This window comes from Micromonas pusilla, assembly GCF_000151265.4.
Source record: "Micromonas pusilla CCMP1545 genomic scaffold MICPUCscaffold_1, whole genome shotgun sequence".
NCBI classification, from domain to species: domain Eukaryota; kingdom Viridiplantae; phylum Chlorophyta; class Mamiellophyceae; order Mamiellales; family Mamiellaceae; genus Micromonas; species Micromonas pusilla.
Genome location: NW_003315882.1, coordinates 519618 through 545627, shown reverse-complemented (window position 1 = coordinate 545627; position 26010 = coordinate 519618). Strand labels below are relative to the sequence as shown.

Below are 26010 nucleotides of genomic sequence, written 5' to 3'. Positions count from 1 at the left end.
TTCTGACGACGACCACGACCGCGCGGATCGCGAAAGGTCCACGCGTCCGCGATGGCGCATCCTTACTCGTACGACCTCGTCGGCGGGCGCGTGGAAGAAGAGCGCGACAACGAGCGCCCGCCGCCTCGCCGCCCGCGTCGCGCGGCGCGGCAGGACGTCTACGCGGTGCCGCCGACGCCGGAGGTCCCGGGCGCGGTGACGGGGGAGCATCGCGACGGGCGCGCGACGTCGCGCGATGCGAACGATCTCGACGCGAACGCGACGAGCACGTCGTCCGCGCCGCGTCCGGTCGCGTCCCCGCGCCCGACGACGCTGAGAAGGCGCGAGGACGCGCCGCTCGCGAGCGCGCCGCCGCCGCCGCCGCGCCCCGGGCCGGCGACGCGAGGAGACGACGCCGGCGGACCGGAATCGACGCTCGCGCGCTCGTCGCTCGGCGGCGGCGATTCGACGACGACGCCCGTGCCGGTGTCCGCGCGGGATCGGCGAGGCGCGGTCGCGACGCTCTCAGCGGGATCGAGCGGCGGGTCGTTGCGAAACTCCGTCGCCGCCGCGCCGAGCGGCGGCAGCGACCGGTTGCGAGATTCCACCGCGTTGCGAGATTCCACCGCGCGCGACAGAGACAGAGCGGACAGAGAGCTCGCGAGACACAGCAAGGCGATGGCGAGGCAGTCCGCGAGCGCGAGCAAGATCCTCTCCAGGGCGTCCACGATGGAGAACGAGGGGAAGAGCAAGTCCGAGATCTTGATGGAGACGGCGATGTTACAGCGGTTGGCGGTGAGGAAAGAAGAGAAGCGCGAAGCGCGACGCGAGGCGCGAAGATCCGAGGCTCGGATGTCGCGCGCGTCGCGCGCGAGCCGCTCGAGCAACGTCAGCAGCGCGAGCGTCGCGTCATCGGACGACTCCGTGGGTTTCTTCGACTTCAACCGCGTGGACCGTTCGAGGAGTAGCATGTCGAGGTCTTCGAAAGCGAAGAGCGGCGGAGGGTATTTCGACGAAGAGGAAGAGGACGAGTACGTCGACAGCTCCGACTTCGACAGCTCCGACTCCGACTCCGACGACGAAGACCTCTCGGACGAACACACGCGGCTCTTATATCTCGTCTCGCTGTACAACTCGAAACGCGCGGAGGAGGACGACCCGGACGCGGACGACGAGGGCATGAACAAAAACGTGTGGCTGCGCAAAGTTCCGTTGCTCGTGCTCGTGTACGAAGCCGTGATCGCCGAAGTGTTGGATTTCGATTACGCGCCCGCGCCGGACATCGTCGCCGGGTCGCGCGTGTACATGAACGTCTCTCAGGAAGGCCGCGACCACTTGGACACGCTTCGAGAGGCGGGGTTTTTGTACGGCCTGAAGCTCTCGTCGAAAAAGTACCAGAGCACGGTCGCGTTGAGGATAACGTCCTTGGGGGAGGAGTTTTTGGAGAAGAAACTCACGGACGAGATGCGCGAGCAGGTGCACAAGGTCGCGTACCCGCCCGGGGCGAGCCCGTGCGAGGAAAACCTGCTGAAGGTAACCTGGGACGCGGAAGAGGGCGCGTTCATGCTGGTGAACAAAAACGGGTACTCGCGCGCGAGCACCATCACGGACATCGAGGACGTGTCGTACGTCTCGTCGCCGTACCTCCCCGCGTCGTTGCGGCGGTGGGGTCGGGAGAACAAACGGAACGACGGCCGCGTGGACGATCTCAAGGGCGCGGTGAATAACATCAAAGACGAGCTGGACGAAAACATCACGATCGACGACGTGAGGATTTTGATCGGCGAGTGGATCCCCATGGGCGCGAACCAGATGGTCGCGCTCAACGATAAGCTCGGCAGCAGCGAACGCGTCCAGGGCGGCTTCTTCACGAGCGTCGTCGATCTCAACCCGGACAGCTCGGAGTTCATCGGCGAGAGCGAAGGTCTGACCGAGGTGGACATCCTAGACTTCGACGAGACCGCGTTCGTGAACTTCGAAGCGGAGGTGCACTTCCCCGAGGACGAGGGCATCGTCCAGGTTGAGATGTTCGGTGTGCACATCCACTGCGAAGGCCACTTAATATACGGCATGGAGTGCGAAGCCGTGGAGACCTCGGGAGGGAGGGAAAAGATCTCGTTGGACAACCTCTCGCGGCTCCTCGTGGACGTCCACGTGGACTCGTCGAAGATCATCGATAACTTGATCTCGCCGCACCAGCGCGTGATGCTCGATTTGACGTACTTGGGCGACGCGGAGCGACGCGAGAAGTACAACGTGATCTTGTGCTCGCGGATTCAGAGTCGGGGCGAGGAGCGCATGCCCACGGCGGAGGAGTTTCTCGACCGCGGAGAGAACGAGAACGAGATCAAGCAAGTCATCGGAGACACGCAGGCGAGCTTTCAGCTCAGCCCGGACGACGAGGTGTTCATCCTAGGAAAGAACGGGATGATCCTGTGCAGCAAGGATGTCGAACGGTTCGAGCCGCAGATTGTCGCGTACTTGTCGCTCATGACGAGGAACATGTTCATGCGGTCGCTGTTTCAGCGGACGTTCATTCTCGCGGACACGCTCAAGTACATCCGCGAGCTCATCGAGCACTTCGAGGCGGACCCGAACTCGGTCACGACGATTCGTAACTTAATCTCCGAAGCGTCCGGGGACATCATCTTACTCTCCGAAGTCCAGAGTTATCTCGCGGAGTCGCTGGAGGAGGTGGAGATCCCGGAACCGTGCGACGATAAAGCGTCCAAACGCCTCGAGAAAATCTTACACATCGAGTCCACGCAGAAACGGATGGTCCGTCGCGTGAACGACATGTACAAGAACATCGAAGGCGCGAGAGGCGAGGTGGCGTCGCTGCGATCGATGGCGGACGTCGTCACGGAAGGGAAGGAGCTGAAAGTCCAAGAGGCGGTGCAGAACAACACGAAGAACTTGGAGGATGTGTTTCGCGCCAACGAGCGCGCGAGCAAATCGCTCGAGATCATGCAGGTCGTCCTCGCCGGGTCCCTCGCGTTCGACTGCATCGACCGCCTGCACGGCTTGTACCTCGGGATCGCGTCTGACGTCGACTGGTCCGTGGACGCGTTCAAGGTGGTGTACGAAACCCCCGGTCTTCTTCTCCTCGTGAACTTGTTCTGGTGGGCGGTGATCGGCATTTTCATCCAGTCGCTCATTAAAAATCTCGCGGAAGTCGCGCGCGGGGTCATGAGCATCCGGTACAAGATCAACCAGAAAGTCGACTGGGACGCGTTCGAGGCGTTCATGCTCGAGATGAGCCCGGAGGTGGAGGACGGGGACTCGGACAAGAACACGAACATCAAGAAGTTCACGTGGGACGAGAAGGACGAAGCGCTGTGGCAAGGACGCCCTCCGCGCATCGAAGTCACCATGGACGCGCGCTACCACTTCCTCCTCAAAGCCTTCCTTCAGATCAGCACGAAGAAGTCCAAGGTGTCGCAAGCGGAGGCGAAGCTGATTTTTTTCCGACGCTTACGCGACGCCGGCGTGTTATCCGGAATCGTGGCCGGGCTCGAGGACGAGCAAGACGTCGAGGAGTGGGCGGAGAAGCAGCGGCGGGCGCAAAAAGAAAACGCGAAGCAACGCGCCGCGCGGCTGCTCGGGGATTCGTACGAGGTCGAGGAAATGAAGCTCAAGTCCGCGGGGTTCGCGAAGCACCACGCGCGGTCGTTCAAGGCGAAGACGGATGAAGAGGACGACGCGCGGTAGAACTAGATAGATGTATTTTGAAACGGCGACTCGTTCTCCGTTCGCTCACTTCCCGCGCCGCATCGCGTCTCGCTCGCGAAAAATTTTATTCTTCGGACGGACCGGCTTATTCGAGACGCCGCCGCTCCCGAAGCCTTTCCCGACGCCCTTCGCGCCGGTGCTGTACTCCAAATACGCGCCCTTCGCGCCAGACAGCGCGAGCATAGACCCTTGCGTCCGCCTCGCCGCGGCCGCTTTCCCACCGCGGCGGATGTCGTCCTCGTCCGCGGGGAGAAGCTCCTCGCCCGCCTCCGCCTCGCCCAACCGCAGCACGCGCTCGAGGAGCTCGATCTGTTTCTCTCGCGTGCTGTAGTGAAGCTGCGGTCTGTCGCCGTCGCCTATGAGATCTGTGACAACCTTGAACGCGTATCCTTGCTGAATGAGGAACTGCTGGCGCTTCTGGCTGTAGTACATCTCGTCCGTGTCTTTGGAGACGAGGCTGTAAAAGAACGCGTTGTGCTCTCCGGCGCCGACTTTGACCTCCTTCCCCGCCGCCATCGCCGCCAGCGCCGCGGCTTTCGGCCGTAAAATTCTCCCTAATCGCTGCGCTTCTTGCCGTCGCGACCCCGCGTGCGAAGATATCTGAATGATCACGTTCGCCTCTGGGATGTCGATCGAGTTATCCCCGACTTTGGAGAGGAAGATCGTGTTGATCTCGTTGCTAAACTTAAACGCGTGAAGCACCCTCGTGCGCTCCGCGTGGCTCGTCTCTCCGTAAATCAACGGCCGTCGCAGCGCCGTCGCGTACTCCCTCAGCGCGAAGATGTTATCGCTGAAGACGATGATCTTATCCTTCCTCTGCTGCTCGTGGAACTGCATGAGGTACTGGCACGCCATGAACTTGTTCGGGTTCATGCAGTACAGCGCCTGTTTCTTCGGCTTGCACTCGGGCTCGAGGTACTTTGTGAAAAACTCCGCCGTCATCGGGCACCACACCTCGACGCACTGCACGTTCGCGATGTGCCCGTCCCTCTGCAGGTCTAACCAGTTCGCCTCGTACAACTTCGGACCGATGAGAAAGTTCAGGTGTTCCACCTTCTCGTCCTCGCGCACGAGCGTCGCGGTGAGCCCGAGCTTGCAGTGCGCTTTCGTGATGCCGATCACCTTGCGGAACATCGCCGCCGGGACGACGTGCACCTCGTCCAGGAGCATTATACCCCACTCCCTCCCTCGCATCTGTTCCAACACCCGCCTGCTCTCTTCGCTGCGTTTGCCCCCCGCGGATACCATGTTATACGTCGTCACGCACACGCACGCTTGGTCCACGGGCGGGAACTCTTCCTTCGTCTGAGACGTGAACCGAACGATCTCGCGGTCGGTGAGGTTCGTCCACAGCTTGAACTGCGCCGCCCACTGGTCGACGCTCACGGAAGACGTGCACAGACACAGGCACGACTTCCGCACCCTCGACGCGGCGGCGATCCCGGTGAGGGACTTCCCGGCGCCGCACGGAAGGACGATGATCCCGCTCCTCGCGCGGCCGTTGCCGAACATCTTCGAGAGGCTCTTCTCTTGGTACGGCCGAATCCGCGTCATCGGCTTCAACGCGATGTCCAGGTCCGGGTTCCTCGTGTCGTTCCTGAAGTCGTACTCCTCCAGCGTCGGGTACCCGAGCTGCCCGGGGAGGCACCGCTGCTTCACGTGCTCCACCTGCTCCGCGTAAATCTCGAACGACGAGATCTCCCGCAGCGGATCGTACTCCGGCACCGACGTCTCGTCAAACGTGCTCGGCTTGTCGCGTCCCTCGCCGCCTTCCTCCTCGCCGGGACCCGCGGGGACGATGCTTTTACTTTTGCCGTCGTCGCCGTCGACCGCGGCCTGCGTCACCGCCGCGGCCGCCTTATCCCTCAGCGCGCGCGACACCGTGAACGCCTCGCCCTCGCGTCTGGTCCCCGTCTCCGTCCCCGGCGGCGGCGGCACGCGCGCCTTTCGAATCGTCTCGTCCCTCAGCAACGTCCGCAGCACGCCCGGGTCGGGGGACTCGAGGAAGAACCGATTCCGCTGCAGCACGAGCTTCACCTTGCCGTAGTTGGCCGTGCACGCCTCCACGAACGAGTGAATTTCGTTCGAGAGCTGCGTCTTCGAGAGCCGACCGAGCACGCTCAAGATGGTCGCCGTCTCCAATCCGACGCTCACCGCGGCGTACAGCGAGTGCGGCGTGAGCAGGTACTCGTGCATGTTCGCCGGTCTGCACACCGGCTCCGCGACGGATATGAGGAAGTCGTACGCCGCCTTGTACACGGGCGAGAACGACTCGAGGAAGATGCGCCCGTCGCCGCAGATCCACAGCGGGCGGTTCGCGTGGTCGGGCTTCAAGACGAGATCGGAGAAGTCGTGGTCTCCGAATCCGTCTCCGCCCGCCCACACCGGGTCGATCTCGTCGTCGTCGCCGTCGCCGTCGCTGTCCAGGACGTCGTCCTCGTCTTCCACGTTTGCCGCCGCCGCGGCGCGCTTCAGCGACAGCGACAGGCTCGGTTTAGGCGGCTTGGTCGCGTTCGATTTCGCGGACATCGTGATTTTGAGCCCGCCCTCGTGCTCCGCGGCGTCTCCCTTCTTCGGCTTCTTCTTCGCGCGAGAGGAGCCTCTCGGGGCGGCGAGCTCGTCGGCGGCGTCGTCGTCGTCGTCGTCGTCGTCCGAGCTCGCGGGTTCCTCTGCGACGCGGTGACGGGAAGGGGAAAGGGTCAGATCTCGCCGTCGACGACGAGAGACGCGAGAGATTCGCGAGAGACGCGTCGGAAGCGGGAGCGGGGCGGCGCGCGCCTTTCACGGCGGGGTCCTCCTCCCGCCCGCGCTTCATCGTGAGCTTGAGCGGCATCGCGACCGTTCGCCGCTCGGTCGCCGCCGTGACTCGCGCGCGACGCTCGCGCGCTCGGGAGTGGACGCGAGCAGGGCGATTCCGGACGTATCGATGCGCCAGCCTGGCCATCACCAACTTTCACTCAAATGAAGTTAAACAGCTGTCGTCTCCGTCGCTCCCTATCTCCCCCCCCCCCCCCCCCCCGCGTCAACTCTCTCGTCTACTTCCCGTCCCCGTCGTACGCGCTCCCCCCCGGCATGTACTTCATCGGCGCGAACGTCATCCGGTGATACGGGCACGGCCCGTGCTCGTGTATCGCCGCCATGTGCGACTTGACGCCGTACCCCTTGTGCTCCGCGAACCCGTACTCCGGGTGCTCCTTCGCGATCTCCACCATCATCCGGTCCCTCGTCACCTTCGCGAGGACGGACGCCGCGGCGATGCAGACGGACTTGGCGTCGCCCTTAACGATCGCCTCCGCTCGCCCTTTCAGCGGCTCCGGGACGCGGTTCCCGTCGACGAGGACCCAGTCCGCCTTTGTCGGGAGGCCCTCCACGGACTTCCGCATCGCCTTCATCGTCGCCTCCAGGATGTTGATGTCGTCGATCTCTTTGTGGTCGATGACGCACACGGACTTTAGCACCTCCGGGTTCTCCATGAGCTGCTCGTACACCTCCTCGCGGTCCTCTTCGGTCATCTGCTTCGAATCGTTGATCGCGTCGATGACCAAATCTTCGGGGAAGACGCACGCGGCGGCGACGACCGGGCCCGCGAGCGGGCCTCGCCCGGCCTCGTCCACGCCGCAGACGATCTTCTTGCCCTGGTCCCAGTACATCTGCTCGTGCGCGCGCGATGGGCCGTTCTTCTTCGGCTTCTTCGCCGCCTTCTTCGCGAGCTCCGCGTCCTTCTCCGCTTTCGTCGTGCGCTTCCTCGTGGACGATCGAGACGAGGGCGACTGCTTCGGCGGCGGTTCGAACGGCGCGTCCGCCATGACGACGCCTTTCTTCACGAACTTCATCATGTTGGACGCGTGGACGGAGCGCGCGGGGGTGGAAGCGAGGCGGGCGAGGACGGAACTCGCACCGAGCGCTCGCGCGAGCATGCGTGTCTGAGAAGATCCAACAACATCTTTTTTATTTTTTGAACAGAACGCGAACGGCGCTGCGCCTGCTGACGGCGGCAGCGGCGGCGCGGCCGCGGGAAGCGAGAGAAGCGAGAGAGAGAGACGTCTTCGACTTCGAACACCGCGCGTTTCGCGCTCGCGCGTCTTCTCACAAAACAAAACGAACTCGCTTCACTTCCTCCTCCTCCTCGTCGCGCCCGCCCGTCACGCGGCGGCGGGGGCGTTCCGCGACAACAGGACGACCCACCCGAGCGCGATTCCCGCGAAGATGGTCCACCCCCCGACGTCGTACCAAAAGTCGTCGCCCTTGCTCCCGTCGCCGCCGCCGCCGCCGCCGCCGCCACCACCACCACCGCCCCTCACACCCCGCGCGGCGTCCTGCTGCGCCTGCTGCTCCGCGAGCTGCCGCTGAAGCTCCGCGTGTAACCCCGGGGCTTTGTCGGTCATCTCGAGCGCCTTTTTGTAGATGTCGTTCGTCGGCTCCTCGTCGAGCGCGCGCTGGAAGCAGCTCTTCGCCTGGTCGAAGTACTCCCCCGCGCGGTCGGCCTCTTGGAACAAGAACCCCTGGGACGTGAGCGCGTTCCCGAGGCACCACAGCGCGTCGTGCTTCTTCGGGTTGATCAGGAGCGCGGCTTGGAACTTGCTGACGGCGAGCTCGATCATGTCGACCGCCTCCGGGCCTTGTTTGAAGTGCGCGAGCTCGAGGAGCGCGCCGCCCCATCGCGTCAGCGTCTGCGCGTTCGTCGGGTCCTTCGCGTGGTCGCCCTCCGCTCTGATCCGCGCTTCCTCGAAGAACATCATCCGTTCCATCTCCTCTTTCGGGAGCTCCATCGTCGTCATCGCTTCCTCGCGCGACGATCCCTCGGACGACGCGATCGGAATCGAGTTAGAAGAGTGACGGCTCGCGCGCGCGGGCTGATCCGATCGATCGACGGTCGCGATCTGAGGGTCGACGGGGGAACGCCGCGGGTTTTCGTTCGCGAGGTCGAGGACGCGCTCGAACGCGAGTCGCGCGAGGGACGTGCGAGTTGACGGGCGGTGCGCGCCGCGTCGTGTGGCGCGATCGCGCGCGCGAGGCGACGCGACGTCGACCTAACAGCGAGAGACTGTTCGAAGACTCTTCGTTTGATGACCGGCCGCCGCGCCGACAGGAATCGACCCGATGGTACCGCCTGCCGCGTCGTCATAACTCCACCGCGCGGTCCGCATCGCACGCCGCGTCGGCCGAGCGTCTCTCGCGCGTCGAGTCCACCGCGAGGAGCCCCCCCCCCCCGCGCCCCCTCCCCCCGCGCGGCGAGATGGCGGTCCTCCTCGAGACGAGCAAGGGCGACATCGTCGTCGACCTGTACACGGACGAGTGCCCGAACGCGACGAAGAATTTCCTCAAGCTCTGCAAGATGAAGTACTACAACAACGTCCTGTTCCACAGAGTCACGAAGGACTTCGTGCTTCAGACCGGGGATCCGACCGGCACGGGCCAGGGCGGCGACAGCGTGTACAAGCACCTGTACGGCGACCAGGCGCGGTTCTTCCCGGACGAGATCAGGCCGACGCTGAAACACAAGGCGAAAGGTTGCGTCTCCATGGCGTCCGCGGGGCCGGACCTGAACGCGTCGCAGTTTCTCATAACCTGCCGCGAGGACTGCGACGCGCTGGACGAGAAGAACACGCTGTTCGGGCAAGTGTCCGAGGGCTTAGACGTCGTCGACGCCATCAACGAGGCGTACTGCGACGAGGACGGGCGGCCGTACCAAAACGTGCGAATCAAACACGCGATCGTCCTCGACGACCCGTTCGACGACCCGCCCGGATTCGCCGCGCTCGTCCCGGACGCGTCGCCGGAGTTCGTGAAGGACCCGAACGACGCGCGTCTGGAGGACGACTGGAAGCCGTCGGACCCGGACAGGGACCCGACGGAGGTGGAAAAGGAAAAACGCGCCCAGGAGGCGAAGAGCCGGGCGGTGGTGTTGGAGATGATCGGCGACCTTCCGGACGCGGACGCGAAGCCGCCGGAGGAGTCGCTGTTCGTGTGCCGTCTGAACCCGGTGACGACGGACGAGGACTTGGAGATCATATTCTCGCGGTTCGGGAAAGTTGTCGGCTGCGACGTCGTGCGGGACTACAAAACCGGGGACTCGCTGAACTTTGCGTTCGTGACGTTCGAGACGAAAGAAGAAGCCGAGGCGGCGTACTTCAAGATGGACAACGTCCTCATCGACGACCGACGCGTACACGTGGACTTCTCGCAGTCCATGCACGGCCTGTGGCGAAACTACAAGCGGTTCGGAAAGAAAGGCGGCACCGCCCAGGACGCGGACGAAGCCGCGGAGGGCGGCGCCGGACGCGGCGCCGGCGCGCGCGTGAACCGCGAGTTCCGAGCCGGGGACGGGCGGAGCACGTACGAGATTAAAGGGTCCGCGATGGGGCACATCGGCGGCGTCACGGGCGGGTACCGAGGCGGGGGGGGAGGCGACAGAGGCGACAGAGGCGACAGAGGCGGCGAGAGAGAAGGGGGGGAGCCGAGGAGAGACGGCGGCGGCGACCGCCGCGACGGACGCGGGGACGGCAAGGACCGCGACCGCGATCGCGACCGCGATCGCGATAGGAAGCGCGATCGCAGCCGCAGCCGCGATCGAAAGGACGACCGGCGGAGGCGCGATCGAAGCAGGGATCGGGACGAGGGGAAGCGTCGAAGAGACCGGAGCGGCAGCCGCGAACGGAGAGACCGCAAGGACAGAGACCGCGACCGCGACCGCGACCGCGACCGCGACCGCGACCGCGACAGGGAGAGGGATAGGGATAGGGATCGAGACCGGGACCGGGACCGACCGAAAGGCGGCGGGCTCGAAGTGCGCGAGAAGCGACCCGGCGGGTTAGAGTATCCCCACCGGCCGGGGAAGGAGTCGAAGAAGGACGACTACGACTACTAGTCTAGAAGTTTGAAACGACCCAGAACCTCGCGCCGCCACTGCTGTGTGAGAGTCTTCTTTTTGAACGCCCCCGAGGAACGACGGCGCCCTCACTTCCCCGCGCTCGGACGCGATGGGAAACCGCCAAAGCCGACGCGCGCGCGCGAACGATCCTCCTCCTCCTCCTCCCCCCCTCGACCCCACGTTCGCGCCCGACCTCTGCGTCGACGTCGCGTGCCTCGTCATGCGCCACCTCGACAGCGTGAGAGACCGCGCGTCGTTGCTCTGCGCGAGCCGCGTTTTTCGCGAGGCGGGGAAGCGCGCGGAGAGCCTCCCGACGTCGCTCGACTTCGCCGCGTGCCCGCGGGCGAGCGGGAAGAGAGCGCTGGCGTTCATGCGGCGCATCACCGGGATCTCACGACCGCGGTCCATCGCGGGGAAGAGAGTGACCGTCTTGACCGTCCCCAAGGCGCTGCTGCTCGACCGCGTGCGCCTCGCCGGGTGCCAGGGAGTCACGAAGAAGCACCTCGCGGGTCTCGACGTGTACGTTCGTCATCGGCGCCGCAGCGCGCGACCTTTCCTCGCGGGGCCTTTCGATCTCTGGCCGTGTGTCGAGTGCGACAAGGTCGTCGACGACGAGGGCGGCCGCGCGTGCGTCTGCTGTCCGAGGACGAGAGTGTTTTGCACGTCGTGCCAGCGGGTCGAAGGCGGCGAGACTGTCTGCGCGTATTGCAACGACTACGCGTGTTCATACCACGATCCGGAAGAATACGAAGATGATCTGGTATATTGCGTCCAGTGTGATAAAGCGGCGTGCTTGAACTGCGCGGTCGAGAGGGACTTGTACTGCATTGGGTGCGATGCGATGAGATGCGACTTGTGCACCGATGCACTTACGACATGTATGGTGTGCGAAGAAAACTTCTGCGAAGGCTGTTGGGAAGGACTCTGGTGCACCGGATCGAACCCACGTGGCTGCGGCAAGGCTACATGCCATGACTGCCTTGATAGTGAGCACGGACATTTCTTACAGTGCGAAGCATGTGAAGGTTACTGGTGTCGCGATTGCAAGGTGGTAGCCGGAACGAAACGCGGCGACGGAAAATTCCACCACGTTCCTTGCGTCGGGTGCGGCGCGGAGTATTGCGACTCGTGCACGGAGAAGCTCGGGGAGACCGAAAGGATCTGCACCGAGTGCGAAAATCTGTATTGCAATGATTGCTGGGAGGAACATTATTGCTCATGATCGCTGCGATTAAAATCATGGCTGAAACGAACGAACGTGACGCACGTAGGAGCGAAGCGCGCAGACGACGACGCGAATAAAAAACGAATGGAGCCAGGCAGTGAAATACGAAATAAAATACGAAAGTTCTGTCTCGCCCACCTCACTCCACCCTCGCGCGGTCCGTAGCATGCGACCTGGCGCGACGCGAGCGTCAGCACCCACACGCCACGCCACGATGCGCGCGGCCGCGCTCCGCGTCGCGCGAGCGGTCGCGGCGCCCTCCGTCGTCGCCGCGTCGCCGCGTCCGTCGGCGTCCTCCTCGTTCGCGTTTTGGCGCGAGAATCAGATCGTGAACGCGCGCCGCGAAGTCGCGACGCGCGCGGCGCCCACGCGCGACGACGCGCTCTCCTCCTCCTCCTCCTCCTCCTCCGACGCGGACGCGGACGCGGTCGCGGACGCGCGCGCGGTCGCGGCCGCGGCCGCGGTCGAGGAGACGTTGTCCCGCGCGCCCGGGAGCGCGTTCGAAACGACGGAGTACGATCGCGCGAAAGCGCAGATCTTACGCTTCTTAAACTACAAGCCTCGGACGCGCGCGGAGCTCATGACGAAGCTCGTGGAGGACAAGCTGTACGACCCGGACGTCGCCGCGGGGGCGATCGATTACCTCCAGTCCAAGGGCGTGCACAGCGACGTGGACTACGCCGAGCAGTGGGGACGGTACAAGTGGAGAACCGCGAAGTGGGCGCCGTGGCGCATCAAGCGGTCGCTCGCGGAGAAGGGCGTGGACTGGCGCGACGCGACGGAGGGGCTGTCGCGCGTGTTCGACGACCTCGGCGAGGTGAAGCTGTCCGCGGGAGAGGACGGGGACGGGGACGGGGACGGGGACGCGACACGCGCGGTCGTCGCGGGGGAGGAGGAGGACAAGGGCGCGGAGCTCTTGCGCGCGGCGAGGAGGCGGTGGACGCTGACGCGGGGGATGCCGTCGCAGACGCGGCGGCGGCGGATGAGCGCGTGGCTCGAACGCCGCGGGCACCGGTTCGGGGTGGTGCGCGACATCGTGGAGACGCTCGAGGGAGAGGACGCGGCGAGGGAGGCGGAGGAAGCGGAGGAGTTCGACGCGGATTAGATTACTGTAGTTCGAAATGAAATTCCGTCGCAAACGCGAGCGACGCTCGCCGAGCCGCTTTCCCCTCACGCCGGTCCCCCGCGCGCGGCTTTCGCGGCGACTAAGAGCCCGCTCAGGCTGCTCAGCTCGAGCGACACCCCGGTCAGCGCCTGGATCAAGAAGAATCCGCCGAACATGTACGCGAACGTCCCCAACACGTTGACGCAAAACACCGTCAGCGCGAACGCGGGCCCTTTCTCGTTGCGCGGGACGTACCGACGGAAAAACTCGACGATCTTATCCGTGCCGGGGGATATCGCGACGCTGAGCCCCATCCTCGCGGGCCTCAGGAAGTTCTGGATCATCCACAGGCCGAAATACGACGCGCCGAACGTCTTCATCGCGGCCGCGTTCACGAGCGGGGACACCCCGTGCGTTTTGACCGCCGTGTACGTCGCGAGAAGCAGCGAAGAGACGTAGAACAAGTTGGAGATGAACCTGCGCGGGGAAGGGCGAGCGACCGGTCAGCGACGGCGACGCGCGACGCGCGTCTCGGGCGAGCATTCGATTGGATGAAAGAAAATGTATGTACACGTGTCAACTCGTATGAACGACACGTGTCGCGCGGCGAGAGAAGTGAAGCGACGAGCGACGACGCACCCGTAGCTCAGAAGCGCGGCGCCGCCGAGCGCGGCGATCGTGCTCTTGTCGATCTTCTTCGCCTTTTCCCACCACGACGTCTTCTCCTTCTCCCGCGACTCCTCCTTGGCGCGCTCGTACTGGATCGCGCCCGCGGAGCCCGCGCGCTGGTACGGCGTTGGCGGCGGTCTCGCGTACTGGCGCTTCAGCGCGGCGACGACGCGCGGGTCCTGGCGATACGCCGGGAGCGCGGACTCCGGTCGCTTCTCGTACGACGCGTCGCTCGGGGCCCCGCTCGACGGCTCGTCGATCGGCGCCGGCGTCGCGGCCGCGGACGGCGCGGACGCGACGCGATTCGCCGCGCCGCCGCCCCACTCCGGGTCCATCTCGTCCCCGCCCCACTGCCCGTACGCGTATCCGTACGCGTATCCGTACGCGTATCCGTATTGACGACGCGCGTTCGGGACGACGCGCGACGCGCGCGACGTCGCCTCGCTCGTCGTGCGGTCGCGGAGAATTCTCGCGGCGAATCTCTCGGCGCGCGACGCGCGCGCGACGCGCATCGCCGTCGTCCCCGACGGCGCGACGGAGACGGTCTTCTCGCGGACGAACGACGACGCGCGCGAGCGCGCGGCGGCGGCCGCGGGGGCGGCGCACGGAAGCGCGGGGGGCATCGTGCTCGGGCGCGGACGGGTGTGCGTCGGGACGATCGACACGTGGCGATTCTCGTTCACGAATGATTTCGTCAGCAGTTTTAAACGTTGCGACGCGACGCGACCCGCGGCGTCGTTCACCCCTCCGGCTGCAGCGCGAGTCTCCCGACGTAAAACGACGTCTCCCACGCCGCGCGGAGCTGCACCATGATCTTCACCCCGACGTCTTCGCCCAACTCCCCGACGACGTCGGCGAGCCGGACGCCGACGTACGGATCGAGGATCGTCTCGTCGTCGTCGGCGCGCGGGTCTCGCGCGCGAAGACACTCCGCCGTGATTTTTATCGCCGCGTAGCACCCCTCGTTCCACGCGTCCCTCGCGGTTTTAACCTTATCTCCGCCGCCGCCGCCGCCGTCGAGCGCGTCCCAGTCGACGATCGCGCCGTACACGCGCGGGAGGGGACGGTCGAGATCGTCGTCCGAGAGCTCGAGCAGGAGGTCCAGAGGCGGCGGCGGCTGCCGCGGTCGAATCCGCGCGAACGCGCCGACGAGCGCGACGGACGCGTCGTCGTCGCGAAGCGCCGCCGCCGCCGCCGCCGGGAGGCGCGCGACACGCAGCGCGAGCGCACCGCCGCCGTTAACGCCGACGCGCAGCGCGCTGGCGGTCGGGAGGACGCCCGCGTCGGCGATGGTCTCCACGGTCGTGGACCAAGACCAGTCCTCCCACGCGGCGTTCACGACCCCGCGCGCGCCAACCGCGGCGGCGGTTTTTTTCAAAGCCGTCGACGACTTCGACTTGGTCGCGTTCGTCGCGTTCGTCGCGTTTGCGCTTCGAATCGACACGTCCGATCGGAGCTCCGAAAGAGACAACCGCTCCGCGACGCCCGGGCACCGCTTCGGCGTCGACGGCGGATCGCACGGCGTCGCCGCGCACTCGTCGTCGATCTCCGTCGTCGGAAGCAAGCACGGCAGCGGCGCGGAGACGTCGTCGAACGGCGGCATGTCCGAGACGTCGCGTCGTCGGCCTCTCGACGCCCTCGGCTCGCCGCAGTACACGCCGCACCTCGGCCCGCGCGCGGCGTCCTGGGCGCAGCACTCGCCCCAGGGCTCCCACGCGGAGAACGTCGGCGCGACGCACGAGTCGTTCGACGGCGGCGGGGTGACGTCCCCGGGCGCGGAGACCGCGGACGCGAACGCGGGAGCGTCGTCGTCGGCGTCGTCGTTCTCTTCTTCTTCTTCTTCTTCTTCTTCTTCTTCTTCTTCTTCTTCGTCCTCCTCCTCCTCCTCGTCGATCCTCTCGCGCGCGAAGTCGACGCCGTCTCCGCGCGCGGCGAGCCTCACGCGCGCGGTCGCCGCGACGAACCCGCTCGACGTCGTCAACGTCAGCTTCACGACGTCGCCGTCGTCGACGTCGTCGCCGTCCTCGTCCTCGCTCAGGTCGAGGCTCTTCCCTCTCGTCCACCGCTGGACGAGATACCCCTCGCCTCCGCGCGGGCTGACCGCGCGGGATCGAAACCCGGCGGGGTCGCGCACGAGCGCGAGCCGCGATCGCGGCGCGAGGACCGTCCCCGGCGCGAGCGCGTGCCGCACCTTCCCCGGCGCCCTGAGTAGGACGATTCCATACAAAAAAGTTCATCGGTCAGTTGAAAGGGGACGCGATCAAACGTTCGTTGAAACCGTGAGATGGGTGAAAAACGTTTGTAGAGAACGCGCCTGAACGTCCAACCGGAGAGGTCGACGGCGAAGTCGTTCGGATTGATCACCTCCGCGAACGCGCGCTCGCGGTCTTCGCGCGCCTCGTCGACGTCGCCGAACGCGACCCGCACGTCCTCGCGCTGCGGCGGCGGCATCTCCGACGTCTCCTCCAGCAGCTGTCTTCTTCGCGCGGGAAGAAACTGCGAGCGGAGTTGGAGGACGCCCTGCTCCACGGCGCGCACGCCGCCGACGTTCCACTTTTCGCTGTCTCGCCGCGCGTCGTTTTTAATCGCTCGCAGATACTCCATCGCGGTTCGGTCGATGAAGTCGCTCATGAGCAGCGCGTCCGCGAGCGTCCGCAGGCGACGCAGGTACATCGCGCGCGTCTTGGGTGTCTTCAAAACGGCGTCGACGAGGACGTTATACGTGCTCTTGGCCTCCATCCCGTCGCGGTCGTCGACGAAGACGTCTTGCGGGTGATTGGCGTCGCAGAAAAACACAGAGTTGAACTTGTCGCACGTGAGCAAGCAGTAGTCCGTCTCGTTCGCGCCGCACTGCGTCGCCGCGTCGCAGCGGCCGATGCCATCGCGATAGTCCACGGGAAACGCGTCCTCGAGATCCCACGGCAGACGACGCCACTCGAGCGTGTCGCGGTCGCGCGTCACGAAGTAATTCTTCGCGCATCGATCGACGGACAACACGAGCGTCTGCGCGGCCATCTCGTTGAGTATCGCGGGGACGTCCAAAGCGTCCATGAGCAGAGCGTCGCCGATGTCGCGAGGATCCGCGACGACGCGCGCGAGCGTCGTCGTGAGCTCCGTCAACGGCGCGAACGCGGCGGATTTCAGCGTCTTCACTTCCTGGACCGCCGCCGCGCTCGGGGTGCGGCGCCAGCGGCCTTCGCCGATTGGGTACGCGTCCAACTCGAGCGCCTCCGAGGCTTTCATCGCGCGCTTCGCGTCGCCGTTCACGACGCGCCACACCTCAGGACACTCCTCCCACCGCGCCGGCCAGTCCGGGGTCGCCCACGGGCACTGCGCCGTAACGTTCGGCGCGCGGAGGTTACTGTACTTCCAGTGCACCGCCTTGTACGCGTCGGCTTTGTCGTCCAGACCGTTGCGTTTCATGAACGTCTCGTCCACTTGCTCGACGAACGAGTACAGACCGTGGTACGCGCCGTTTAGGTACACGACGAGGTGGAACATCGCGGGCGCCGGGACGCCCGCGGCGGCGAACGTCGCCGACGCTAAGTTCTCCCGCATGTACGTCTCTTCCCCCGGCTCTTGGAAGTGACTCTGGAGGTTGAACTCGCTCACGCCTCGTTCGTCGTTCGACCAGACGAACTTCTCGCCGCGTTTCATGTCCACCTTGAGTTTCTTTTTCGGCCAGTCCTTCGGCGGTAACGTCACGCCGACGACGGTTTCCGCGCGTCCAGAACCGCGGCGGCGGACGGACGCGCTGTCGTAATACCGCCCGCGAAAAAACAACGACACCGCCGCGCCGTCGTCCGTGCTCATTCCGTCCGGGTCTTCCGTGAACACGTGCAGGCGTTCCAGCGCGGCCGCGTCGTCGCCGCCGCCGCCGTCGTCGTCGTCGTCGTCGTCGTCGTCGTCGTCGTCGCGTTCGTCGCCCATCACGACCGTCCCGCGGTACCGCGGCCGCTCGTCGTTGTCGAATTTTGGCGACCGCGACGTCGCCGCCGCCGCCGCCGCGCGCGTCGCCTCGACGCGCCATCTGAAGACGTCGCCCCCGCGCGCGGCGCCGTCGCCGGGGACGCGCACCGCCGCGGCGTACTCGCCGTCGTCCGCGCGCACGTCCGGGAACACGCCGTCGTCGCGCATCGGCCCCCACGACTGTTCGTCCTGGAAGTTCACCCTCGTGAAGGTGGTCAGCGTGACGTTTTCTTCGTTCGCGAGGCGCGCGCGCGCGAGGGCCGCGCGCACGCCGCCGTCGCCGTCGATGTCGACGTCGAGCCGCGCGCGAATCACGACGACGTCGCCCGGGGACGGCCGCGTCTCGAGCGCGCGCGTCGTCAGCTTGAGCTTGAGGTCGAGGTCGAGGTCGTCGTCGTCGCCGCCGTCGCGCGTCGCGACGCAGACAGCGCGCGTCGGGAGCAGCAACAGCGCGGCGCACGCGAGGACGACGAAGACGGAGGCGGCAGCGGGGGGTGCCCCGCGGCCGCCGCCGCGCGCGCGATCGCGCGACGACGCGCGCATGACGCCGGCGCCGGTCGCGACCTTTCTCCACGCGCGGTCTGCGGACGCGACGCGCGTCCGTCGCCGGCTGCTGTCGTCCGCGACCGACGTCGGCGGCGACGACGACGCGACGACGACGACCGCTCGTCTCGACTCGCGCCCTCGGACCTCGGACCTCGGACGCGCCGCGGGGACGCGGAAGCGGATAGGCGGAAGCGGCGCTCGCGGCGTCGAGGGTCTCGGGCCGACCAAAAACAGAACCACGAGCTGGTTTCTCTTTCCGGAATTTTTCTCTTGACGCCGCGCTGCCGGCGCGTGAAAACCCTGCTGCGACGGACGCCGCCGCGCGCGGGGCAAAACGCGACTCGCGCGACACGCGCGCGCGCCACCCCGCGACGAACGACCCGCGCGCGCCTTCGCGCACGCGAACCCGCGCGAATCCGGCGCGAAAACCCGCGCGCGCGTCGACGGACCCGCGTCGCCGTCGCGCGCCCGGAACGCGCGCGGCCCTCCCGCGTTCTTTTTTTCGTCCTCGCGGAGCGGGCGGAACGGTCGGCGGACCGCGGCAGAGCTTGACGCGCGGAAGACGGCCGATCGCGGCGCGCGCGCTATGGTGCGCCCCCTCCCTGGCGTCGCATCCCGCGCGGATGCGATCCTTCCACCCGCACGCGACCGCCGCGGACGTCGTCGTCGCGTTTCCCGCGCCTCGCGCGCGCGCGCGCGAACGCGCGAACGCGCGAGCGGTGACGCGTCGCTGACCCGATATTTCCTTCCTCCTCCGCGCGTTCGCTCTTCTCGCAGGTGAAGCTCGGACAGCCCGGCGGCGACGCGCCGACGGCGCCGAAGGAGGACGCCGCGTTCGGCGCGTTCGCCGCGCTCGAGCGCGAGCGCACGTTCGCGAGCGCGAACGATCCGATACGCTCGGTCCTGCAGCACAGCAAGAGCCACCCGCGTATGCTCGAGAGTGCGTGCCAAGCCGCGTTCGTTGTTTTTCTTCGCGCGCGCCCGAACGCGCGCGCGCCGGCCGCGACCTCGCGCGGCGCCGCCCCTCCGCGCCCGAGACGCGCGACGCTGACCTCTCGTAACCTACACCTACCCCGCAGGCAACGCGACGTCGCACGTGTGGCCCTTGGGCGCGCTCGCGGAGCTCCTCGACAAGTACGCGCGCGAATCGCCTCGATCGCGCATCGCCAGAGCCCGGTCGCGCGGTCGCGCGGCGTCGGTCTCTCGCGCTCGAATCTGATGTAATTTTCCTTGGCGGCGCGCCGCCGCGCGCCGCCCCCCCCGCTTCCCGACCTCCGTCCCTGACCCGACCCTCGCCCCCCACCCGCCTCCGAAATATCCCCACCCACCGCAGCGCGCAAGACCAGGAGTGCGGCGCGACCGAGGTGCACGTGGACGTCGTCAACGTCGCCCCCGGCGTTCCCGCGATCACGGTGCAAGACGACGGCGTCGGCATGGCGCGCGCGAACCTGCACTGCATGCTGTCGTTCGGATTCAGCAGCAAAGAGCACGTCGTCGGGAACGTCGGGCGGTTCGGGATCGGGTTCAAGTCCGGCTCGATGCGTCTCGCGAACGATGCGCTCATATTGACGCGACGGGAAGGGCAAGCCTCCGTCGCGTTGCTGTCGACGACGTTTCTGAACGCGATCGACGCGGACGACATTCTCATCCCGATGTTCACGTGGAAAGTCGACGAGTCCGGGGGAAGCGGACGGCGGTCGTACATCGCGGACGAGCCGTCGAACACGACGGAGTGGGAGGAGAACATGGCGGTCATCGAGGAGTACACGTTCCTGAAGTCCGAGGCCGCGGTGCTCGAGGAGCTGGACAAGATCGACACGAAAACCGGCACGAGGATCGTCCTCTTCAACCTGAAGCAGCCGTCCGAGTTCGACTTCGAGCACGACCAGAGCGATATTCGCATGCGCGGGATCGAGGACGACGTGGAGACCGCGAGGATGTCCTCGCGAAGGCCGGTGTACCAGCAGCACCGCCCGGGGCAGCAGATGACGCTCGACGTCCCGGAGGATTACTCCCTGCGCGCGTACATTGAGGTGTTGTACTTGAGACCGACGGTGACGTTCACGCTTCGCGGGGAGAAGATCGTCCCTCGAAGCGCGATCGAACGCCTCGCGGTGGAGTACTACCAGTTCGACGCGTACACCCCGAAGGGTGTTCCTGAGGAGCGCGCGTCCCCGATCATCGTGCACTGCGGGTACGCGGAGGTGAAGAGCAAGCACTGTGGGTTTCACATCTACAACAAGAACCGCCTCATTCGCATGTATCAGAGGTACGGCTCCCAGCTCCAGGCGAACGCGATGATGAAAGACATGCTCGGCGTCGTCGAGGCGGACTGCTTAGAGCCGACGCACAACAAGCAGGCGTTCAACACGACGGACATCGCGTACACGAAGTGCCAGCGGCACATCGAGCAGTGCATGAACGACTACTACTTCGGCGTGCAAAAAATTCGCCTCGCCGGGCTCGGGAGCGGGAACAAGCGGAGGCACCCGGCGAAGCAAAAGGCGGCGAAGAACAACGCGAAGAAGAAGTCCGCGTCCAAGAAGGAGCGGAGCCAGCGCGCGACTTCGTTCGGGAGCGACGACGACACGGACGAGGAGCCGTGGGAGGAGAACGACGACCCGAAGGGCGGGCTCAACGCGAAGCGGAACACGACGGCGCGCGCCAAGGCGAGAGTCGACCCGTTCCCGCGCCTCCTTCGCAAGCTCATGCGGAACAAAAACTCGTGGGCGTTCAACGAGCCCGTGGACGCGGAGTACTGGGGCGTCCCGGACTACTACGAGAGAATATCCACGCCGATGGACTTCGGGACGATCGCGACGCAGCTCGACAACGGCGATTACCGCACCGAAGGGAGCGCGCACGGGCCGTTGAAATTCGTCACGGACGTCCGGCAGGTGTTTTACAACGCGTGGACGTACAACCAGCCCGGGCACCAGGTGTACGGGTTCGCGCAGGACCTCGCGCGGATCTTCGAGACCGACCTCGCGAAGATCGTCGGCGAGAACGACGAGTGGGGTCTGCTCGTCGGGAACACGATGTCCATGGCGGGGCCGGCGCCGGAGCCGGAGAGGAGAAAGAGCGCGCCCGACGGCGGCGGCGGCGGCGGCGGCGGCGGCGGCGGGACCGCCGCCGCCTCGGCCGCCGGGAACGCGATCGTCGTCGTGAAGAGCGAGACCGGCGGGTCGCACGCCATCGACGCGGAGACGATCAAGGCGCTGGTGGACACGCGCGCGGCGCAGGCGATCGCGGAGGCGAACAAACAGAGGGACGAAGCGTACGCGGCGTTGCGGAAAGAGCGCGCGAGCCGCGAGGCGTTCGAAGCCGAGCTCGAGGCGCAGACGACGGAGTTGATTCGCTCCGCGCGCGAGGAGGCGAAGATGCAGAGGATGAAGCTCGAGGAGGAGAAGGAAACGTTGATGGGGTGTCTCAAGGATAGCAACGATCTGAAGCGGATGCTTCAGGAGGAGAACAAGGCGCTCAAGGCGCGGCTCGGGGGGGACGAGGCGTCCACGCAGATTTGAGCGACGACGTTCGAGGGGTTAAGTGAAGTGAAGAGAATTCACGGAGGACCGCCGCGGTCGAAGCGACGACGCGGTGCGGTAGCGAATTTATGAACTCCACGCCGTGGATTTCGATGGTATTCATCTTATTACGAGAGTAAATCACGTCGCATCGCTCGAAACGCGACGCGGCGTAGGGCTGAGCTGGGCGACGTCGGGTTGTTACCCCCGGTGTTGGAGTTTGCCGGTTTTTTCATCGCGTCGAACCCGCTGTTCGCGGAGGACAAGCGCTACGCCGGTCCGTACGACTCGATCGTGTGGAAGGTCGAGGACGACATCGTGTTCAAGGCGTGATCGAACGCCGCGTCGCGTTCGGTTCGTGATGACGTGAGCGATGCGTACAGTACAGTACCATATGTATGTTAAATATTCACAACAGAGGGGGTCGGAAAACCCCTGACAAGAGAGCGCCCGCGCTCGTTTCGATTTTACGTCTGGATACTCTTGGCGGTGTTGAGGAAATCTTCTGCCTCGTCATTGCCCGCGGTCCTGCTCCAGTACGGTTTCGGCGGCTTCAGGTCGGAACGGGCTATGGAACGGGCTACGGACTCCGGCGTCGGCTCGGGCTCCGGCGTCGGCTCGGGCTCCGGCGTCGACGTCGCCGGCGTCGGCTCGGGCTCTGGCGTCGACGTCACCGGCGTCGGCTCGGACTCCACCGTGTCGTCATGGTGATCGTCGGAGCCGTCTTCGGGCTCCGGCGTCGGCTCGGGCTCCGGCGTCGGCGTCGCCGGCTCGGGCTCCGGCGTCGGCGTCGCCGGCGTCGGCTCTGGCGTCGACGTCGCCGGCGTCGGCTCTGGCGTTGACGTCGCCGGCGTCGGCTCGGGCTCTGGCGTCGACGTCACCGGCGTCGGCTCGGACTCCACCGTGTCGTCATGGTGATCGTCGGAGCCGTCTTCGGGCTCCGGCGTCGGCTCGGGCTCCGGCGTCGGCGTCGCCGGCTCGGGCTCCGGCGTCGGCGTCGCCGGCGTCTGCTCTGGCGTCGACGTCGCCGGCGTCGGCTCTGGCGTCGACGTCGCCGGCGTCGGCTCGGGCTCTGGCGTCGACGTCACCGGCGTCGGCTCGGACTCCACCGTGTCGTCATGGTGATCGTCGGAGCCGTCTTCGGGCTCCGGCGTCGGCTCGGGCTCCGGCGTCGGCGTCGCCGGCTCGGGCTCCGGCGTCGGCGTCGCCGGCGTCGGCTCTGGCGTCGACGTCGCCGGCGTCGGCTCGGACTCCACCGTGTCGTCGTGGTGATCGCCGGAGCCGTCTTCGTCGTTCATCGAGTCCGTCATGGAGCCCGGCATGGAGTCCATCGTGGAGACCGGCATGGAGTCCCTCGTGGAGACCGGCATGGAGTCCATCATGGAGCCCGGCATGGAGTCCATCATGGAGCCCGGCACGAAGTCCATCATGGAGCCCGGCATGGAGTCCATCGTGGAGACCGGCATGGAGTCCATCGTGTCGTCGTGGTGATCGTCGGAGCCGTCTTCGTCGTTCATGGAGTCCGTCATGGAGCCCGGCATGGAGTCCATCGTGGTGCCCGGCATGGTGGCCATCGTGTCGTCGTGGTGATCGTCGGAGCCGTCTTCGTCGTTCATCGAGTCCGTCATGGAGACCGGCATGGAGTCCATCGTGGAGACCGGCATGGAGTCCATCGTGGAGACCGGCATGGAGTCCATCATGGAGCCCGGCATGGAGTCCATCATGGAGCCCGGCATGGTGTCCATCGTGTCGTCGTGGTGATCGTCGTCGAGGTGGCACACGCCGTGTTCTTTCCACGTCGTCTCCATCTCCTTCAGCATCGCGGCGATGTCGAAAGTCCCGTAGTGGGGGTGATTGTTGAAGTACTCGTCGAGCTTCTCGATGTTGGAGTCAGTCTTGTTGAGGAAATCGACGATGTCTTGCGGGACGCCGCAGTTTTCAATTAACGCGACGCCGTCCTGGATGCCCACGTGTTCCGCCATCGCCTTCGGGAATCCCTCCGGGAGGTCGCCCACGTTGTAGTTCAGCGGCGGCTCGGAGGAGTGTTCCGCGAGGGGTTTGTGGTCGTCGTCGTGGTCGTCGTCGTTCATGGAGTCCATCGTGGAGACCGGCATGGAGTCCATCGTGGTGCCCTGCATGGAGTCCATCGTGGAGCCCGGCATGGAGTCCATCGTGGTGCCCGGCATGGAGTCCATCGTGGAGCCCGGCACGGTGTCCATCGTCGTCGGCTCCGAATCCGAAGTCGGCGTCAGCATCGACGACTGCTCGAGCTCGTTCGCCTCCTGTTCCATCTGCGCCGCTTTCTTCTTGATCCTTTCCGCCAACGCGTGATGATCTTTCTTGATGGTCATCGTGAGCTCCTCATCCATCTTCTTTCGCTCTTCTTGGACGATGCCGTCAACCATCTTCGTGACCGCGCGGTCCATCTCGTAGAGATGCTTTGCCTCAGCTCGAACGCGCTCCATATCAGGTTCCAAGATCGCGCGGACGCCATTGTGGACGCGTTTGTCGACCACCGCGCCCGCGCCCGCTTCGGCGGCTTCGTACCCGAGCGCCGGGTCCTCGCCCGCGTCAGACATCGTGGTGCCCGGCATAGAGTCCATCGTGGTGCCCGGCATGGTGTCCATCGTGGAGTCCGGTGTGGTGTCCATCGTGGTGCCCGGCGTGGTGTCCGAGACGGCCGACGCGTCCGTCGGATCGATCGCGACGGTCGCCGCCGTCGCGTTCGAGACGTCCGACGCCACGTCCGCCGGATCTCCCTTCACCGCGTCGACGATGTCGTGCACGATGTCGTGCATCTCGTCTTTCGTCGGGAGGCGTCCGTGCTCCGCCTTGAACTTTTCGAGAAACGCCTCGGCGCGCGCGCGCACGACGCTCGGGTCCGGCCCCGCGATCCGCGCCGTCGCGTTCGCCGCGACCGCCTCCGCGCTCGCGAAATTATGCATCATGTCGTCCGCGACGTGTTCGAAGCTCTCGGTCGCGTGCTTCATCTCGTCTCGGAACTCGCGCTCCATCGCGCCGATCGCGCGGACGACGGGCGAGTAGGACGCGTTGGCGCGCGGCTCGTTCGCGAACGCCGCGTTCATCGCCTCCGCGGAAGCCGGGCACGGGTCGCCGCCGACGGCGCTCCAGCACGCGCCTCGCCCGTCCTCGACCTCCCACTCGCACGCGAATCGATCGGGGGCTTCGCACATCTCTTTCGTGACGTTCGCGCCCTCGCACAGGAGCTCGCAGCCCATCGTGCCAGGGTAATGCTCGGAGCCGGAGTGTCCGCGGTGGTGCGCGAGGATGTGGTTCGTCAGCTGCGCGGCGGCGTCGTCCACGGAGTCGAACGCGGCCGACGTCGGCGGCATCGCGCTCGCGTCGTCGCCGTTAGCGTCGCTTTCCTCGTGCATCTCCGTCGCGTGGCCGTCCTCGCCGACCACGACCGTGGACTCCGCGTGCGTCTTCCATGGCGACGCGTTGGGCTCGGGAGAGGGCGCGTATTCGGGAGAGGGCGCGGGCGCGGAAGAGGGCGCGGGCGCGGCGAGGATCGCCGCGCCCGAGCCCGCGGGCGCGCTCGTCGCGTTCCCGAGCCCGAGCTTCGCCGCCGCGCCGTGGCCGATCGCGCCGCGGCCGAGGACCGCGACCGCGGCGAGGCTCACGACGACCGCGGCGCCGATCGTCGGGAGCGTCGGAAACGCGCGCGTCTTCTTCGCGCCGCGGGGGCGAAGCAGGTAGTCGGTCTCGTCGGCGCGGGAGGCGCTCATGACGACGCGCGGGTCACGTCGGGAAATATCGACGCGCGGGCGCTCGTGCGGTGCGGCGCGCGCGCGGGTGTGCAGCCGCGAAGGGGCGGGGGACAGAAAGACCTACAGGGTAGAAAGGAAGAAGCTGATTGGCTGAGAGGGCCGCGTGTAACCAAGGTGTGTAACACCACCGGTAGCCCGTAGCCGCGGGGATATTTAAGCGTAACATGTCGCGATTAAGCTATGTTTTGACCGGAGAAGCGCGATCCAGGGCGAACGTTTTGAAAGGCGGACCCACGCCCACCGGCTTTGAAGCGCGATAGACGGGGCGGGGCGTCAGACGTTCACCGCGCGATGCGCGAGTCGGCGCGTCCCGAGGACTGCCTCTCGTGCCGCGTCATCGGCGCGTCCGCGTGCGTCGGTGCGCGCGCGCCCTCGGAATCGAATCGAATCGTCTCTCGAGCCCGCCGTCGCGCGTCGCGTCGCGTCGCGTCGCGCCCTCTCTCCCTCCATCCCTCTTCCGCGTCGTCCCTCTCGTCGTTGAACGAGCGCTCCTCCTTCCTCTTCGCGTCGTCTCGTCCGCGCAGGCTCGAGCGGGGTCATCGCGTACGAGCTCTGGGCCGGCGCGCCGAGGCCGCCGGCGCACCGATACGTCATGGGCG

General features: G+C 66.2%; 11 protein-coding genes across 11 annotated transcripts; 5 read left to right on the top strand and 6 right to left on the bottom strand.

Moving 5' to 3' along the window:
• Nucleotides 1-51: 51 nt before the first annotated feature.
• MICPUCDRAFT_50047 (uncharacterized protein) lies at nt 52-3723 on the top strand (the record flags this gene model as incomplete). The annotated part of the gene is made up of 1 exon (XM_003055384.1): nt 52-3723. One exon carries the CDS (start codon nt 52-54, stop codon nt 3688-3690), a length of 3639 nt encoding a protein of 1212 aa, XP_003055430.1. The 3' UTR covers nt 3691-3723.
• A 73-nt stretch (nt 3724-3796) lies between these two features.
• MICPUCDRAFT_50046 (uncharacterized protein) lies at nt 3797-6240 on the bottom strand (the record flags this gene model as incomplete). Its single annotated transcript, XM_003054843.1, has 2 exons — nt 3797-3824; nt 3857-6240. 2 exons carry the CDS (start codon nt 6238-6240, stop codon nt 3797-3799), a joined length of 2412 nt encoding a protein of 803 aa, XP_003054889.1.
• A 506-nt stretch (nt 6241-6746) lies between these two features.
• On the bottom strand, nt 6747-7517 carry RNHB (ribonuclease HII; the record flags this gene model as incomplete). The annotated part of the gene is made up of 1 exon (XM_003054842.1): nt 6747-7517. The coding sequence occupies one exon, from the start codon at nt 7515-7517 to the stop codon at nt 6747-6749; it is 771 nt and encodes a 256-aa protein (XP_003054888.1).
• Nucleotides 7518-7853: 336 nt separating this feature from the next.
• On the bottom strand, nt 7854-8675 carry MICPUCDRAFT_50044 (uncharacterized protein; the record flags this gene model as incomplete). The annotated part of the gene is made up of 1 exon (XM_003054841.1): nt 7854-8675. The coding sequence occupies exon 1, from the start codon at nt 8478-8480 to the stop codon at nt 7854-7856; it is 627 nt and encodes a 208-aa protein (XP_003054887.1). The 5' UTR covers nt 8481-8675.
• Nucleotides 8676-8947: 272 nt separating this feature from the next.
• CYP59 (cyclophilin 59, nuclear) lies at nt 8948-10579 on the top strand (the record flags this gene model as incomplete). Its single annotated transcript, XM_003055383.1, has 1 exon — nt 8948-10579. One exon carries the CDS (start codon nt 8948-8950, stop codon nt 10577-10579), a length of 1632 nt encoding a protein of 543 aa, XP_003055429.1.
• A 112-nt stretch (nt 10580-10691) lies between these two features.
• Nucleotides 10692-11804, top strand: MICPUCDRAFT_50042 (uncharacterized protein; the record flags this gene model as incomplete). Its single annotated transcript, XM_003055382.1, has 1 exon — nt 10692-11804. One exon carries the CDS (start codon nt 10692-10694, stop codon nt 11802-11804), a length of 1113 nt encoding a protein of 370 aa, XP_003055428.1.
• Nucleotides 11805-12021: 217 nt separating this feature from the next.
• On the top strand, nt 12022-12912 carry MICPUCDRAFT_50041 (uncharacterized protein; the record flags this gene model as incomplete). The annotated part of the gene is made up of 1 exon (XM_003055381.1): nt 12022-12912. The coding sequence occupies one exon, from the start codon at nt 12022-12024 to the stop codon at nt 12910-12912; it is 891 nt and encodes a 296-aa protein (XP_003055427.1).
• Nucleotides 12913-12977: 65 nt separating this feature from the next.
• MICPUCDRAFT_50040 (uncharacterized protein) lies at nt 12978-14204 on the bottom strand (the record flags this gene model as incomplete). The annotated part of the gene is made up of 2 exons (XM_003054840.1): nt 12978-13389; nt 13552-14204. The coding sequence occupies 2 exons, from the start codon at nt 14202-14204 to the stop codon at nt 12978-12980; spliced, it is 1065 nt and encodes a 354-aa protein (XP_003054886.1).
• Nucleotides 14205-15615: 1411 nt separating this feature from the next.
• On the bottom strand, nt 15616-18093 carry MICPUCDRAFT_61212 (uncharacterized protein; the record flags this gene model as incomplete). Its single annotated transcript, XM_003054839.1, has 2 exons — nt 15616-17139; nt 17425-18093. 2 exons carry the CDS (start codon nt 18091-18093, stop codon nt 15616-15618), a joined length of 2193 nt encoding a protein of 730 aa, XP_003054885.1.
• Nucleotides 18094-19177: 1084 nt separating this feature from the next.
• MICPUCDRAFT_7119 (bromodomain-containing protein) lies at nt 19178-19955 on the top strand (the record flags this gene model as incomplete). Its single annotated transcript, XM_003055380.1, has 2 exons — nt 19178-19230; nt 19430-19955. Coding segments are annotated over 2 exons (579 nt in total), but the record flags the coding sequence as incomplete, so codon positions are not given.
• Nucleotides 19956-22002: 2047 nt separating this feature from the next.
• On the bottom strand, nt 22003-25369 carry MICPUCDRAFT_50037 (uncharacterized protein; the record flags this gene model as incomplete). Its single annotated transcript, XM_003054838.1, has 1 exon — nt 22003-25369. The coding sequence occupies one exon, from the start codon at nt 25367-25369 to the stop codon at nt 22088-22090; it is 3282 nt and encodes a 1093-aa protein (XP_003054884.1). The 3' UTR covers nt 22003-22087.
• Nucleotides 25370-26010: the final 641 nt, after the last annotated feature.